The 16,668-nt window shown below is 50.5% G+C and overlaps 2 protein-coding genes across 2 annotated transcripts; both read left to right on the top strand.

Moving 5' to 3' along the window:
* The first annotated feature begins 1,757 nt into the window (after nucleotides 1–1,757).
* LOC146757909 (uncharacterized) lies at nucleotides 1,758–5,707 on the top strand. The gene is made up of 4 exons (XM_085518710.1): nucleotides 1,758–3,070; nucleotides 3,771–3,875; nucleotides 4,581–4,719; nucleotides 4,879–5,707. Exons 1-4 carry the CDS (start codon nucleotides 3,052–3,054, stop codon nucleotides 5,069–5,071), a joined length of 456 nt encoding a protein of 151 aa, XP_085374836.1. The 5' UTR covers nucleotides 1,758–3,051; the 3' UTR covers nucleotides 5,072–5,707.
* A 5,873-nt stretch (nucleotides 5,708–11,580) lies between these two features.
* On the top strand, nucleotides 11,581–15,338 carry LOC146757908 (uncharacterized). Its single transcript, XM_085519408.1, has 8 exons — nucleotides 11,581–11,625; nucleotides 11,783–11,842; nucleotides 12,255–12,579; nucleotides 12,720–12,791; nucleotides 12,883–12,984; nucleotides 13,688–13,792; nucleotides 14,219–14,357; nucleotides 14,517–15,338. Exons 1-8 carry the CDS (start codon nucleotides 11,581–11,583, stop codon nucleotides 14,707–14,709), a joined length of 1,041 nt encoding a protein of 346 aa, XP_085375534.1. The 3' UTR covers nucleotides 14,710–15,338.
* The last annotated feature ends 1,330 nt before the right edge of the window (nucleotides 15,339–16,668 follow it).

The raw sequence follows: 16,668 nt of genomic DNA, 5'->3' as shown, positions 1-16,668 counted from the left end.
AGAGGTTGGCGACGCACTGGGGCAGGTTGCCCAGGCAAATGGTCTTTCTGTGGGGTGTAGATGAGGAAAGGGAAGGAGGAAAATAAAGCAGCTGCTTTGTCCCAAAGCTCTTGTTGCATTGGGGTCTGACCCTATTTTCTGAAATTAAAAGACAATGTGTGAAAAAAGGACAGGGAAAGGCGCAGGGAGGTTTTGGTTTTGGTGCTGATTCCAACCTGCTGCTTGCTGCTGGGAAAGGCACACTTGGCTCCAAGGAAGGATGCATGGGTGGAAAGCCAGCAGCCTGGGGGTCAGGGATCCCCAGCAATAGAGGGCAACAGCCCAACCAAGAGCTGGGGTGATTTTCATTTAAAATGCATCCAATGAGGTCCTGTCCCACTGGATCTGTCATAAGTCTCCCCATTTCCTATAACAACCCCAGAAATGGTGTTCTCTGTTTTGCAGGGTTTTTTTTTTTTTCCGTTTTTTATTTAAATTTTCTCATATACTCAAGGCAGTTCAGCATTGAAAGGAAGGCTTTCGCCCTCTCCTTTCCCTCTGCAAAATCATTTAATTTCTGAGTGCCCCCTTATGTTTTGGCACACACCATGTATAGTTGTATAAAGAGTTAGAGAACTACTTCTTTTTCCTTTCCCCTTGTACTTCCCTGTTTTCAGAAGAGCTGCAGCCTGCAGGGAGCCGCCACCCGGAATCGTGGAGCTGTGAGCTCACAATGGCCCACCCGATGACTGTGCTGTGAGCTCACAAGGCCTGGCTCTGACACTGTCTAGTGCCGCAGGCTTCTCTCTGTGCGACACTCACTGTGGCTGCAACGGTGGTGTTGGAAGCATGGTGCGAGTGTGTGGGGCCATGGCCCCTTCCCGCCTTGTGCTCCCTCTCTTACTGATGGCCATGTGTTTCCAGGAGGCCTGTGCTGCTCCGTGGCGAGCACCAGGAGCAGGTAGGTGGGCAGAGATGGAACCCAAACTGAGTAGCACTGGGGGCAAGAAGTCAGGCCGTGTCCCCACAGCCCTGTGCCACACTTCCCTGGGGCCTGGGGAGAGCTCAGAGACGTGTGCTGGGAAAAGCGGGAGCATTTCTGCTCCAGGCTCATGGTACTCCCTGTAGATGAATCCCAGTTTCTACACAGAGCCCCGGCCCACAGCCCAGAGGAAGGGGCAGGTGAGCTTTCCTCCAGCACTTCAGTGTGACCTTCCTCTACACCAGAGGCCTTCCAGTAAGAAACCCCCGAGGGGCTGCACCTTCTTCCATGCGGTCTGTGAGGGATGTGGCACACGGCCTGCAGAGAGTACTCTGTACGCTGCCAGGTGCCAGCCTGCGGGTCATCCTGGCCACCCTGCAACTTTGGAAATCGTGACCTGAGTCCTTCTCCCATCCCGTTCCACGACCCACATCCAGTTACTGAGGGAGAAAGAGATCACACCATGCAACTGGAACTTTTCTCCTCTGTTCTTGACTCTAGATGATGAGCTTGGTGCTCCCTTTCCGGATGATCGTTTGGATCCGGATTTTCTGCGTGTGCCTGTGGGACAACCCAGAGGTAAGTTGTGTCTGTCTCCTAGAATGCAGAAACCTTCATGCTCTCATCATTGAGCTGGGTGCCAATTGACTTCAGATCCTCTCAAGGTCTTCCAAGTCTGTTTGTGCTTTGAAGGGCTTGCACAGATGGACCATGAGTATTTCTTTACCGGGAGAGCTGCCACAGTTCAATGGGAAGGTTACCACTGCCCCTCTTCATCTGAGAGAGCCCAGACCTTCGTATTTGGGCCGTGTCATTGCCACCGCCAGACCCTACAGGTGTCTCAGGGAAAAGGAGGCCCCCACATGCAGTGGAAGCTCTCCTCACCTGTGTCTCATCACACTTGTGCCTGCAGGCTTTGCTGGTGAGTCAGCAGAATGGAATCCTGTCTATGAACCTGAGTGGGGTGCCAGAGGTAAGTCACCAGGCTTCATTTGTTTGTAGATTTGTCTGGGATAGTTCAGCGAGGATCCCGCTTTTCACCAGCCAGCGGGTTCTTCTCCCTGAGAAGCACGGATGGTCATCATTTCTTGGTGCTCCGTGCTGTCTGCGTTGTGTTGGCTTTGTCTCTGTATCTCCAAGGTCTCCCAGTAAGAAAATGTCAAGGGGCTGAATGTTCTTCCATGAGGTCTCTGAGAACAGTTTCCCATGACCTGGAGAAAGTATTTGGAAAGCTGTAGAACAGCAGCCAGCAGGACACCTGGCCTCTCTGCAACTTTGGAACTTTCCCCCCATGTCATTACCTGAGCCCCTTCCATCAATGCAGGTCACTATGGAAGAGATGGGCACGTGCCATGGGAGTGTTTCCCCTCTGTCCTTGATTGCAGCTGTGTCACCAAGCAGTGGCTTACCAAAGCCTAAGTTTAATCCAGCCCATGCAGTTGAGTTTAGAGCTGGCGGTGAGGAGGGCTCACTTCCAGGTGCCCCTGCAGGCGCCCAGGAACTGTTTCCAAAGTGCTCCCGTGTGGAAGGGAGAGAAGAGTGCTGGGAAGGAATCCCCGGCTTTAACTGCATCCTGTGTCATTCTGACTGGAAGGATGTTTAATGGTAGTTGCTCTGTCACGCGTTTCCTTGCAGATGTGACTGGAGGAGGCGATCCAGGTTCCCCTCTAGGTTCCGGCTCCAAAACTCTGGCAGATCGCATGGGTATGTCATGGTTTTGTAATTCCTTAGAGAGCTTTCACTGCCCATTTCAGTGCCATTTCATGGCACGATCCCCTGTATGCTTCACTATTCCGTGATGCTGTAGTGTATGACTGAATCTTTTCATGGGTCTTTGGTTGCAGAAGTGCCCCCAGGGAAGGCCTTGCCCGATCCTCGCTTTCCCCCTGTACTGGAGCCCAGCTGGAATCCCAGTGGTGAGTACTTTGTTGTTACTGACTCCACTGACTCACCACTGGTCTTCAAAAGCTCATGTACATGATATTTAACTTCACACATTCTGTTTAGGTCTGGAAGGAGTAAAGGACGATTCCAAAATTGGAAAATACACCAAGGGCTCGTCCCGTCTCCTAAAGGAACTGCTGAAGGAAATGGAGAAGGCAGAGCGTGGTGGGTATACTTCAGTCTGCTCACCGTGAGCCCTGGGAAGCTGAGGTCTGATGTAGATGTGTGGATAAGCTCTGGCCTGCAGAGCAGGAAGGGATCTCTCAGAGTCATGCTGCGGTGGTGTTCCACGTAACGCCTTGCAGGTGCTGTCAAGCACCAGAGCTGGTCTGCTGCCACTTCTGCATCCGGCCAAGACCCAGAGACAGGTGCTCCCCCAGCATGACCATGACTTGCCAGAGCGGCTTTGTGCAGACATGGGCACCCAGATGGCAGCAACTGTCGAGTGCTGTGCTTCTGTTTGTACAAAGCCCTCTGTGGAGCTGAGCAAGTTGAAGGCAGGAGGAGCATCCCGAGCAGGGATGGCTGCCTTTGTTGTTGCTGGAAATGAGGTGGAGAAGGCGCTTCTGTTGGAGCCTGAATTTCAGCCTGCAGATGCCTGTCTGTAGTGGGTGAACGTGATGGTTGGTGATGCTCACAGAACAGTGTGTGAGGGCCTTGCGTAGGAGCTGATTCCTCAGGAAGTGTGAGAGGGTCGGCACCCTCCATTTCCTGGGAGGGACCAAATGCCCTTGGGCAACAGAGGGGGTTGTAGTGGCTTTGGGGGGCTGGGAGCAACAGATTTTGCCTGAGCTCAGGACTGGAGTAGCTTGGTTCCTGATGAGAACACATCCCATCCAATCCTGCTGTCCTGCTCTTTCTAAAGGAACGGAACAGCCAACTGAGCAGGATGCACTGCAGGAAGACAGCTATCCCACTCAGCCAGTCTCAGACAGTGTAACAGAGGCAGCGCCGACAACTAGCATGCCAGGTAATTTCTGTCCCGTGGCCATCCAGTGTCACTAATCAGAGTCACTGTGTGCCTGCAGGCTCTTCCTGCCTGCTCCTGTACACTAGGTCAGCACCAAAGCTGAGAGTGTGAGCACAGAGCACATGTAAAAGAAGCCAGGCTCTCTGAGTATGGCTGACCTCAGTGGGGTTTGGAGAGCTGTTCAGCAGCGTGCCAGAGAAAGTGCGTGCAGAGCTCTGTGACACTGCTCAGCTCCCACCGCTCCCAGTTCCCAGAGACTTGTGAGCTTTGCCCTTTTGGCTGAAAGGGATCCTGTGTGGCAGGAGCCTGCAGGGGTGTTTCTCCCCTGGGCTGGCTCCGGCTGTGCCTTGTGCTGGCTGGAGCCCGACCTTCAGCCTGGGGGGGGGTGTCCTGCGGGAGAGCTCAGGAAGCATGAGCTGGGAAAAGTGTGAGGGAATCTGCTCTGCAGTGCTGCTCACAGACAAAGCCCAGAGCCCAGAGCACAGCCCCAGCCCTCAGCCCAGAGGAAGACACGGGTAGTTTCTGTGCAGCCTCTCCCTATGCAATGAGAGGTGGAAGCAATCTTTCTTGTCCCCGATGCTTAGGCACCAGGGGCAGAGGCTCCCAGTGAATAAAAAAGACAATCTCCTGGGCCTATGAAGCACACTGAGGGATTATCTGTAATGCAGGTGAAGGTAACTTGGGACATTGTCTTGTTGCTTCCAGGGATGAATGCCAAGAAAAGCACAATGGCTGCTGTTCACAGATCTGCGCGAAAGCGCCTCGTGATGGTGATGTTTAGTGTTCTGATGTCTGTGCTGGTGCTGGCCTGTGGTGCTGTGATATGGATATGCAAAGAATACCGGTGAGTTGGCTTTTCCCCCAAACACTTTATTGCTGCGTTTGGCAAGGAAACATTTGTGGTGCCAGGATCCTGGACAGCCAAACTTTACGTTGCAAAGCTTTCCAAGTTTCTCCTTATTTCCTGTCAGTGAGTAGTGCTTTCTGAAACTCATTTTCACAGACCATGCATGAGGAACGAGAGAGCAGCAGAACAAGCTGATCCCGATACCGACAGTGAGGCTGTTCCAGCTGGAGATGAGAGAAGAATGGAGATGGTAGAGGCAGTAGTAGAGAATCCTGATGAGCCATACACGGATCACAACAACAACCACGATACCATGCCATTAGTGTGGCTCCGGTGGCGCTTTGGTTAAGGATGCCACGTTGCATCACTGGAGGCCTTGGGTTCGAATCCCCCCTGTGGCGCAAGTGGTAGAAGTGCCGCTCTGCAGCACAGAGGCTCGAATCCCGGGGTGTTGGTCTTGATGATCCCTCAGGTCCATTCCAACTCGGACGAGACTATGATCCTATGATTCTGTTCTGCCATCCAAAATGTCTTCTAAGACATCTTGAAGGCCTGTAGCGTGAACTTAAAGCTGTGAAAGAGGACGGCCCTGCAAGTGAGAACAGAGAGTCAGCAGCAGAGCATTTGTCCCTAACCCTGCGTTGTCCAGCACAAGCATCACCAATACTTTCAATTTGATTGCGGAAGTTTCAGAACTGGGTACAACGATGCCTCCAGAGCTTTGGGATCTCCTGATGGACACTGACGATTAAGTGGATGTGGAGATTCCATAATGTAGCAACATCCTGTCAAAATGCCAGCATTAATTCATCTGCAAGACTACCCCCTGCTCCAAATGATGTTCAAGTAGAGTGTGAGCAGGATTTGGATCAGCTCCTTTAGGAACAATCTCAGGTGGCTGACAGTATAACTACTTAGTCTCATTGTATTTTAAAACCAATCAAACTATCAATACCCAATAAAATTAACAAAAATCCCAACACTGTTCTTGTTCTTGAATACATTTCTTGAATACATGACATGATACATTTTCCTGCTGAGACTTTGCAATAAGTCTTGAAGCAGTTTTGAACTGGTACAAGTTGGCGGTGTCTGCATTCTGTTCTCCTAATTTCCTTGCTGCTCAGAGTCAAGGTATCATGCATCCATTCCCCAGCTCTAGCTGTCTCCTGAATCATGATGACAGCCTTTCCATATTGTGAGAACAGCCTTTTCACATCGTTGGAGTGGACTCGTGCTGAAGGACAAGATGCTTGCAGACATGGAAGCTCAAAAGCAGAGTGCAGAGTCCACGGAAACTTGCTGCCAAACAACGCTGAGAAGAATAGACTGCTGTTGTTGAAAATGGGAGAGTAAAACAGATGCCTCTGCTCAACACAATGCCAGTGTGAGCTGGTTGGGGCTACCCACCCCCCTGAAAAGGCTGGAAGTTCACAGCGAGGTAGACTACTAGCCCTCGTTCAATGACAACCAGAGATGCCCCCACCAGCTTTTTAGGACACAGGCTTGCCCAAGAGGGGTAGTGTGGAACTTGTAAGTCCAGCAAGTTCTGGTGTTCGCACAGCTGGTGGAAAGAACCAGAAGATTTCGGCATCCAAGGGGGCTGGTATGGAAAAGTGCCTGTCAGATCTCAATTGTCTCAGACCCTATAACTAGAGCTGCCAAGCAAGTATTAATATTTACAAATATCTGAAGGGAAATGGGAGGAAAATGAATGAGCCCAGGCTGTTCTTGGTGGTGTGTAGTTTTAGGACAATGAGCTGTGGCCTAGAGCTTGAATGCAGGAGGTTCCATGCAAACATGTAAAAAACCTTCTTTATGGCAAGGCTAGGGGAGCACTAAGACGGGCTGCCCAGAGAGGTGGTGGAGGTTCTGACCGGCATCTCCTCCGGGTTGGGATGCCTCTCAGCTACTGCCAAATCCTCCAGGCTGTCTACCAGTGGAGCCCAGGGCAAAGTCACCCCACTGGAGTCAGGCTCGATTATCACCTGATGAGGAATGGCGGCCTGTTGTATTTGCTGTAAACTCAAGTAGATGCAAACTGTCAGCAGAAGCCAGCTTGCTCTTCTTCCATCCATCTCCCTACTTATTTATCTGTTTTAATGATACATATTTGTTTCACACCTGTGGACATGTAGATATTTTACTTTTCCACATTTTTTGTGTGTTTGTATGTTTGTGTATGAGAGTATCTGTACACTGATTTCAGATGTCCTGCTATCACGTTAGCATGAATCTTGTCATCTGCAAATCTGTAATCAGGTCCCTGTTTAATTTTCTCACATTTCATTACATCACGTTAGTAACCTCCAAATTGGTCCTCTGGCCTGCTTTGTGTTAGTAAGAGCTCTTCATCTGCAGTTAGACAGAACCGAGTTAAACACATTTGCCATTTCTTGCAATGCCAAATTAGTGGAGATGGCAGGATGATGAGGAAATTCAGCAAACACTTACATGAACTTACATGATGTCCAAACAAAGCCTTTATTCCCTGAAGTTTTGTCTCGTGATTACTGGCATAAGTGGGAAGAGGCAGAAAGCAGCTGATGATGGAGGCTCAGCTGGATGGCAAAGATAGAGGAATAATCTGCCAAACGTTGGAAGTGTGTCTGAAATCTGCCTGTTGGGGGCAAGGAAACTGTACCATAAAATACAGGAGCTGTTACTATCATTAAAAATACTTTGCTCCACCTCCTTGTGTGAGAAACTCTCAAAGTCAAAATTTTGGGGTGAGGCAAGGATCTTAGTGGTAGCAGCAAAGTTTATTGGTTATTGCAATAATGGAGCACAACCCTTGTTGGCAAGGGAGAAATTGCGTGCCGATCAGTGCAATCCATCCCGTTATATACTCTAAACCTGACGCAGGTAATGCTCTCCTGGCACTCGCTTGTTGCTTGAGCGTCTCAGGCTCACAATCTGTCCAATGCTGTGGCTATGCTACGTTTCCATACCTGGTTACCAACCTGTTGCTTTTTATGCACTGTACCATGAAACAGGTGGACAATTTTTCTTAAGGCACGTTGACTTTGTTCTGTACTAGGATCTCCATTCTCCCTGCACACCTGCCTTATCTTATTCTTCTACTCTGTCCTACCCGTGCTAAACTGCCCCACTAGTAGAAGAAAAACAATCTACCCCTGTCAGTGCTCCCTGAACTAGTGGAAGAGAAATGACTCAGCTCACAGCTTTACTGTTTCATGAAAAGGATCAGCAAAGGCCTACGCTACATACAGAAAATGCTGGTCCCACACCAAAGGCTTACTCTTCATACCAGAAGCACTTGCTTCGCTGCAAAAACACAATCTACCTCCCACAGGTGTTATGAGGGCACCTATGGCTGTGCAGTATGAGCCTCTGCAAGTAGGGCATAGAAGAAATGCAGTGCAGTTTCTTATTGACCAGAGCAGCAGCAACAACAAAAGAAGCACAGAGGAGCGTGAGTTTCAGAAAGGATTAGTGTGCTCAGCACTCTGCAAAAAGCCCCACACTCACTGCAGGCACACAGGTGTCAGCCTGGAGGGTTTGGATGAGCTCCCTGCAAACAGTCCTTGTGCTGCTTCACGGCATGGTGCCACCAGCTCCAGCACCCAGACATCACACAGGTTACTCCTTCAGCATTTTTTTTTGCCTTCTCCTTCAATTCCCATACAACTTTCTGAAGCCTTGGGCACTGAGCAACTTGGAAAAGATGAAACAAAACATCCTAATGGGAGTTCTAAAGAAAATCTCTCCACATGTTTTTTAGAGATGTGGAGGGCACTCTGGGCTCCAAAGGAAGCTGGTGTGTGTTGGGCCAGCGTCATATAGGCCGTAACTGTGGGGAGGGACGCACAGTAAGGCTGTTGGACAAGCAGCTCTGCCAGAATCATGGAAATAATTTCTGTCACTTGACTGTTCCAGCCCCTAAACCAAAGGTGATCTCTCTGCTTGAAAGAGGATCCCAGATGTACAGAGCCTGGAGGCCATGACAGGAGACCTCCACCCAGGTGAGGTGGTGGAGGGAAGGAGAAGGTGACGGCCTGCAAAAGCCATCTCCGTGCAACATTTTGAGCACTATATGCTATTTCTAGATTCCCTCTGTCATCCAGCAGGAGATGGGATCACAAATATAAAGGAAAATCTGTAGAAAAGTGGTGCGGCCCAAAGGCAGTAGGGTGGAGTCTCTGTGGGGAAATAACAGAAGAGATGTCCAAGGGGGCCCAGAACAAGGAGAGCACTTCATGGAGCCACTGGGTAACTGTCCGGGAGAGAGGGCGAGGAACACCCCGGGTTGCAGTACAGGTCAAAAGCAGCATGAAGGCCCAAGGAGCAAGGAAGCGTGCCAGGAGAAAATTCAGAATTCATGTGATGATTGTGGGAAAAATTCTGACCTCATTAACCACCACCGCACCCACACAGGAGAGCAACCTGACCAGTGCTACAAGTGTGGGAAGAGCTTCAGCCAGAGCCCCAGCCCAGTCAACACTTGTGGCTTTGCACAGTGATGAACCTTACAAATCCCTCAAGCAGAGGAAGGGCTTAAGGCCAAAGTAAGTCACGATCCCTCTTCCTTGCATGGGAGTAACCCACAGTGCTTTCTATCAGCTGGAGACATGGTCTTGAGTGTACATGAAAAGGAGAGTCCAGAGCGGGTTGGGGCAAAGCCACTGGACACCCATGGGATGTAAGCAAGAGGGTCATTCTGCCAAGTGGCACAATTTGGCCATGCCTGTGTGCAGGGAAATGAAGGGGGAAGTCACCTTTTCTTATCGCCAGAGAAACCCATCTACTGTGGGGCAGCAGGTGAGGACCCAAAGGAAACCTCAGCTGTATCAAGAAGTCACCAGGGAGGAAGAAAGCCGGTCAGTAAGGAGTGTGGGAAGAGCTTCAGCTGCAGCTCCACCTCTACCAGACCCCAGTGAAGCGATACAATGTAGAGCCTCTTTGAGTGCCTTGACTGCAGAAAGAGGTATGTCCAGAGCTGGGAGCTCATTGCGCACCACTGGGAACTGGAACTGGGCTTGTTTAGCTTGGAGAAGAGAAGGCTACAAGGAAGACCTCATTGTGGCCTTCCAATACTTGAAGGGAGCGTATAAACAGGTGGGGGAACGGCTGTTTATGAGGGTGGATAGTGATAGGACAAGGGGGAATGGTTTTAAACTGAGACGGGGAGGTTTACATTTGATACTAGGTTGAAGTTCTTCACACAGAGGTTGGCGACACACTGGAGCAGGTTGCCCAGGCAAATGGTCTTTCTGTGGGGTGTAGATGAAGAAAGGGAAGGAGGAAAATAAAGCAGCTGCTTTGTCCCAAAGCTCTTGTTGCATTGGGGTCTGACCCTATTTTCTGAAACTAAAAGACAATGTGTGAAAAAAGGACAGGGAAAGGCGCAGGGAGGTTTTGGTTTTGGTGCTGATTCCAACCCTGCTGCTTGCTGCTGGGAAAGGCACGCTTGGCTCCAAGGAAGGATGCATGGGTGGAAAGCCAGCAGCCTGGGGGTCAGGGATCCCCAGCAATAGAGGGCAACAGCCCAACCAAGAGCTGGGGTGATTTTCATTTAAAATGCATCCAATGAGGTCCTGTCCCACTGGATCTGTCATAAGTCTCCCCATTTCCTATAACAACCCCAGAAATGGTGTTCTCTGTTTTGCAGGGGTTTCTTTTTTCCGTTTTTTATTTAAATTTTCTCATATACTCAAGGCAGTTCAGCATTGAAAGGAAGGCTTTCGCCCTCTCCTTTCCCTCTGCAAAATCATTTAATTTCTGAGTGCCCCCTTATGTTTTGGCACACACCATGTATAGTTGCATAAAGAGTTAGAGAACTACTTCTTTTTCCTTTCCCCTTGTACTTCCCTGTTTTCAGAAGAGCTGCAGCCTGCAGGGAGCCGCCACCCGGAATCGTGGAGCTGTGAGCTCACAATGGCCCACCCGATGACTGTGCTGTGAGCTCACAAGGCCTGGCTCTGACACTGTCTAGTGCCGCAGGCTTCTCTCTGTGCGACACTCACTGTGGCTGCAACGGTGGTGTTGGAAGCATGGTGCGAGTGTGTGGGGCCATGGCCCCTTCCCGCCTTGTGCTCCCTCTCTTACTGATGGCCATGTGTTTCCAGGAGGCCTGTGCTGCTCCGTGGCGAGCACCAGGAGCAGGTAGGTGGGCAGAGATGGAACCCAAACTGAGTAGCACTGGGGGCAAGAAGTCAGGCCGTGTCCCCACAGCCCTGTGCCACACTTCCCTGGGGCCTGGGGAGAGCTCAGAGACGTGTGCTGGGAAAAGCGGGAGCATTTCTGCTCCAGGCTCATGGTACTCCCTGTAGATGAATCCCAGTTTCTACACAGAGCCCCGGCCCACAGCCCAGAGGAAGGGGCAGGTGAGCTTTCCTCCAGCACTTCAGTGTGACCTTCCTCTACACCAGAGGCCTTCCAGTAAGAAACCCCCGAGGGGCTGCACCTTCTTCCATGCGGTCTGTGAGGGATGTGGCACACGGCCTGCAGAGAGTACTCTGTACGCTGCCAGGTGCCAGCCTGCGGGTCATCCTGGCCACCCTGCAACTTTGGAAATCGTGACCTGAGTCCTTCTCCCATCCCGTTCCACGACCCACATCCAGTTACTGAGGGAGAAAGAGATCACACCATGCAACTGGAACTTTTCTCCTCTGTTCTTGACTCTAGATGATGAGCTTGGTGCTCCCTTTCCGGATGATCGTTTGGATCCGGATTTTCTGCGTGTGCCTGTGGGACAACCCAGAGGTAAGTTGTGTCTGTCTCCTAGAATGCAGAAACCTTCATGCTCTCATCATTGAGCTGGGTGCCAATTGACTTCAGATCCTCTCAAGGTCTTCCAAGTCTGTTTGTGCTTTGAAGGGCTTGCACAGATGGACCATGAGTATTTCTTTACTGGGAGAACTGCCACAGTCCAATGGGAAGGTTACCACTGCCCCTCTTCATCTGAGAGAGCCCAGACCTTCGTATTTGGGCCGTGTCATTGCCACCGCCAGACCCTACAGGTGTCTCAGGGAAAAGGAGGCCCCCACATGCAGTGGAAGCTCTCCTCACCTGTGTCTCATCACACTTGTGCCTGCAGGCTTTGCTGGTGAGTCAGCAGAATGGAATCCTGTCTATGAACCTGAGTGGGGTGCCAGAGGTAAGTCACCAGGCTTCATTTGTTTGTAGATTTGTCTGGGATAGTTCAGTGAGGATCCTGCTTTTCACCAGCCAGCGGGTTCTTCTCCCTGAGAAGCACGGATGGTCATCGTTTCTTGGTGCTCCGTGCTGTCTGCGTTGTGTTGGCTTTGTCTCTGTATCTCCAAGGTCTCCCAGTAAGAAAATGTCAAGGGGCCGAATGTTCTTCCATGAGGTCTCTGAGAACAGTTTCCCATGACCTGGAGAAAGTATTTGGAAAGCTGTGGAACAGCAGCCAGCAGGACACCTGGCCTCTCTGCAACTTTGGAACTTTCCCCCCATGTCATTACCTGAGCCCCTTCCATCAATGCAGGTCACTATGGAAGAGATGGGCACATGCCATGGGAGTGTTTCCCCTCTGTCCTTGATTGCAGCTGTGTCACCAAGCAGTGGCTTACCAAAGCCTAAGTTTAATCCAGCCCATGCAGTTGAGTTTAGAGCTGGGGGTGAGCTCCAAGAGGGCTCACTTCCAGGTGCCCCTGCAGGCGCCCAGGAACTGTTACCAAAGTGCTCCCCTGTGGAAGGGAGAGAAGAGTGTTGGGAAGGAATCCCCGGCTTTAACTGCATCCTGTGTCATTCTGACTGGAAGGATGTTTAATGGGAGTTGCTCTGTCCCGCGTTTCCTTGCAGATGTGACTGGAGGAGGTGATCCAGGTTCCCCTCTAGGTTCCGGGCCCGAAACTCTGGCAGATCGCGTGGGTATGTCATGGTTTTGTAATTCCTTAGAGAGCTTTCACTGCCCATTTCAGTGCCATTTCATGGCACGATCCCCTGTATGCTTCGCTATTCCGTGATGCTGTAGTGTATGACTGAATCTTTTCATGGGTCTTTGGTTGCAGAAGTGCCCCCAGGGAAGGCCTTGCCCGATCCTCGCTTTCCCCCTGTACTGGAGCCCAGCTGGAATCCCAGTGGTGAGTACTTTGTTGTTACTGACTCCACTGACTCACCACTGGTCTTCAAAAGCTCATGTACATGATATTTAACCTGACACATTCTGTTTAGGTCTGGAAGGAGTAAAGGACGAATCCGAAAGAGGAAAATACTCCCAGGGCTCGTACCGTCTGCTAAAGAAGTTGCTGAAGGAAATGGAGAAGGCAGAGCGTGGTGAGTATACTTCAGTCTGCTCGCCATGAGCCCTGGGAAGCTGAGGTCTGATGTAGATGTTTGGATAAGCTCTGGCCTGCAGAGCAGGAAGGGATCTCTCAGAGCCATGCTGCGGTGGTGTTCCACGTAACGCCTTGCAGGTGCTGTCAAGCACCAGAGCTGGTCTGCTGCCACTTCTGCATCCGGCCAAGACCCAGAGACAGCTGCTCCCCCAGCATGACCATGACTTGTCAGAGCGGCTTTGTGCAGACATGGGCACCCAGATGGCAGCAACTGTCGAGTGCTGTGCTTCTGTCTGTACAAAGCCCTCTGTGGAGCTGAGCAAGTTGAAGGCAGGAGGAGCATCCCGAGCAGGGATGGCTGCCTTTGTTGTTGCTGGAAATGAGGTGGAGAAGGCGCTTCTGTTGGAGCCTGAATTTCAGCCTGCAGATGCCTGTCTGTAGTGGGTGGAACGTGATGGTTGGTGATGCTCACAGCACAGTGTGTGAGGGCCTTGCGTAGGAGCTGATTCCTCAGGAAGTGTGAGAATGTCGGCACCCTCCATTTCCTGGGAGGGACCAAATGCCCTTGGGCAACAGAGGGGGTTGTAGTGGCTTTGGGGGGCTGGGAGCAACAGATTTTGCCTGAGCTCAGGACTGGAGTAGCTTGGTTCCTGATGAGAACACATCCAATCCAATCCTGCTGTCCTGCTTTCTTTCTAAAGGAACGGAACAGCCAACTGAGCAGGATGCACTGCAGGAAGACAGCTATCCCACTCAGCCAGTCTCAGACAGTGTAACAGAGGCAGCGCCGACAACTAGCATGCCAGGTAATTTCTGTCCCGTGGCCATCCAGTGTCACTAATGTGTTTCTTCCCTGGGCTGGCTCCGGCTGTGCCTTGTGCTGGCTGGAGCCCGACCTTCAGCCTGAGGGGGGGTGTCCTGCGGGAGAGCTCAGGAAGCGTGAACTGGGGAAAGTGTGAGGGAATCTGCTCTGCAGTGCTGCTCACAGACAAAACCCAGAGCCCAGAGCACAGCCCCAGCCCTCAGCCCAGAGGAAGACACGGGTAGTTTCTGTGCAGCCTCTCCCTATGCAATGAGAGGTGGAAGCAATCTTTCTTGTCCCCGATGCTTAGGCACCAGGGGCAGAGGCTCCCAATGTAGAAAAAGACAATCTCCTGGGCCTATGAAGCACACTGAGGGATTATCTGTAATGCAGGTGAAGGTAACTTGGGACATTGTCTTGTTTCTTCCAGGGATGAATGCCAAGAAAAGCACAATGGCTGCTGTTCACAGATCTGCGCGAAAGCGCCTCGTGATGGTGATGTTTAGTGTTCTGATGTCTGTGCTGGTGCTGGCCTGTGGTGCTGTGATATGGATATGCAAAGAATACCGGTGAGTTGGCTTTTCCCCCAAACACTTTATTGCTGCGTTTGGCAAGGAAGCATTTGTGGTGCCAGGATCCTGGACAGCCAAACTTTACGTTGCAAAGCTTTCCAAGTTTCTCCTTATTTCCTGTCAGTGAGTAGTGCTTTCTGAAACTCATTTTCACAGACCATGCATGAGGAACGAGAGAGCAGCAGAACAAGCTGATCCCGATACCGACAGTGAGGCTGTTCCAGCTGGAGATGAGAGAAGAATGGAGATGGTAGAGGCAGTAGTAGAGAATCCTGATGAGCCATACACGGATCACAACAACAACCACGATACCATGCCATTAGTGTGGCTCCGGTGGCGCTTTGGTTAAGGATGCCACGTTGCATCACTGGAGGCCTTGGGTTCGAATCACCCCTGTGGCGCAAGTGGTAGAAGTGCCGCTCTGCAGCACAGAGGCTCGAATCCCGGGGTGTTGGTCTCGATGATCCCTCAGGTCCATTCCAACTCGGACGAGACTATGATCCTATGATTCTGTTCTGCCATCCAAAATGTCTTCTAACACATCTTGAAGGCCTGTAGCGTGAACTTAAAGCTGTGAAAGAGGACGGCCCTGCAAGTGAGAACAGAGAGTCAGCAGCAGAGCATTTGTCCTTAACCCTGCGTTGTCCAGCACAAGCATCACCAATACTTTCAATTTGATTGCGGAAGTTTCAGAACTGGGTACAACGATGCCTCCAGAGCTTTGGGATCTCCTGCTGGACACTGACGATTAAGTGGATGTGGAGATTCCATAATGTAGCAACATCCTGTCAAAATGCCAGCATTAATTCATCTGCAAGACTACCCCCTGCTCCAAATGATGTTCAAGTAGAGTGTGAGCAGGATTTGGATCAGCTCCTTTAGGAACAATCTGAGGTGGCTGACAGTATAACTACTTAGTCTCATTGTATTTTAAAACCAATCAAACTATCAATACCCAATAAAATTAACAAAAATCCCAACACTGTTCTTGTTCTTGAATACATTTCTTGAATACATGACGTGATACATTTTCCTGCTGAGACTTTGCAATAAGTCTTGAAGCAGTTTTGAACTGGTACAAGTTGGCGGTGTCTGCATTCTGTTCTCCTCATTTCCTTGCTGCTCAGAGTCAAGGTATCATGCATCCATTCCCCAGCTCTAGCTGTCTCCTGAATCATGATGACAGCCTTTCCATATTGTGAGAACAGCCTTTTCACATCGTTGGAGTGGACTCGTGCTGAAGGACAAGATGCTTGCAGACATGGAAGCTCAAAAGCAGAGTGCAGAGTCCACGGAAACTTGCTGCCAAACAACGCTGAGAAGAATAGACTGCTGTTGTTGAAAATGGGAGAGTAAAACAGATGCCTCTGCTCAACACAATGCCAGTGTGAGCTGGTTTGGGCTACCCACCCCCCTGAAAAGGCTGGAAGTTCACAGCGAGGTAGACTACTAGCCCTCGTTCAATGACAACCAGAGATGCCCCCACCAGCTTTTTAGGATACAGGCTTGCCCAAGAGGGGTAGTGTGGAACTTGTAAGTCCAGCAAGTTCTGGTGTTCGCACAGCTGGTGGAAAGAACCAGAAGATTTCGGCATCCAAGGGGGCTGGTATGGAAAAGTGCCTGTCAGATCTCAATTGTCTCAGACCCTATAACTAGAGCTGCCAAGCAAGTATTAATATTTACAAATATCTGAAGGGAAATGGGAGGAAAATGAATGAGCCCAGGCTGTTCTTGGTGGTGTGTAGTTTTAGGACAATGAGCTGTGGCCTAGAGCTTGAATGCAGGAGGTTCCATGCAAACATGTAAAAAACCTTCTTTATGGCAAGGCTAGGGGAGCACTAAGACGGGCTGCCCAGAGAGGTGGTGGAGGTTCTGACCGGCATCTCCTCCGGGTTGGGATGCCTCTCAGCTACTGCCAAATCCTCCAGGCTGTCTACCAGTGGAGCCCAGGGCAAAGTCACCCCACTGGAGTCAGGCTCGATTATCACCTGATGAGGAATGGCGGCCTGTTGTATTTGCTGTAAACTCAAGTAGATGCAAACTGTCAGCAGAAGCCAGCTTGCTCTTCTTCCATCCATCTCCCTACTTATTTATCTGTTTTAATGATACATATTTGTTTCACACCCGTGGACATGTAGATATTTTACTTTTCCACATTTTTTGTGTGTTTGTATGTTTGTGTATGAGAGTATCTGTACACTGATTTCAGATGTCCTCCTATCACGTTAGCGTGAATCTTGTCATCTGCAAATCTGTAATCAGGTCCCTGTTTAATTTTCTCACATTTCATTACATCACGTTAGTAACC

This window comes from Coturnix japonica, chromosome 18 (genome assembly GCF_054131305.1).
Source record: "Coturnix japonica strain WE chromosome 18, WE-NBRP24, whole genome shotgun sequence".
Taxonomy (NCBI): domain Eukaryota; kingdom Metazoa; phylum Chordata; class Aves; order Galliformes; family Phasianidae; genus Coturnix; species Coturnix japonica.
The sequence above is the reverse complement of the archived record's forward strand: the minus strand, read 5'-3'. Positions and strand labels throughout refer to the sequence as shown.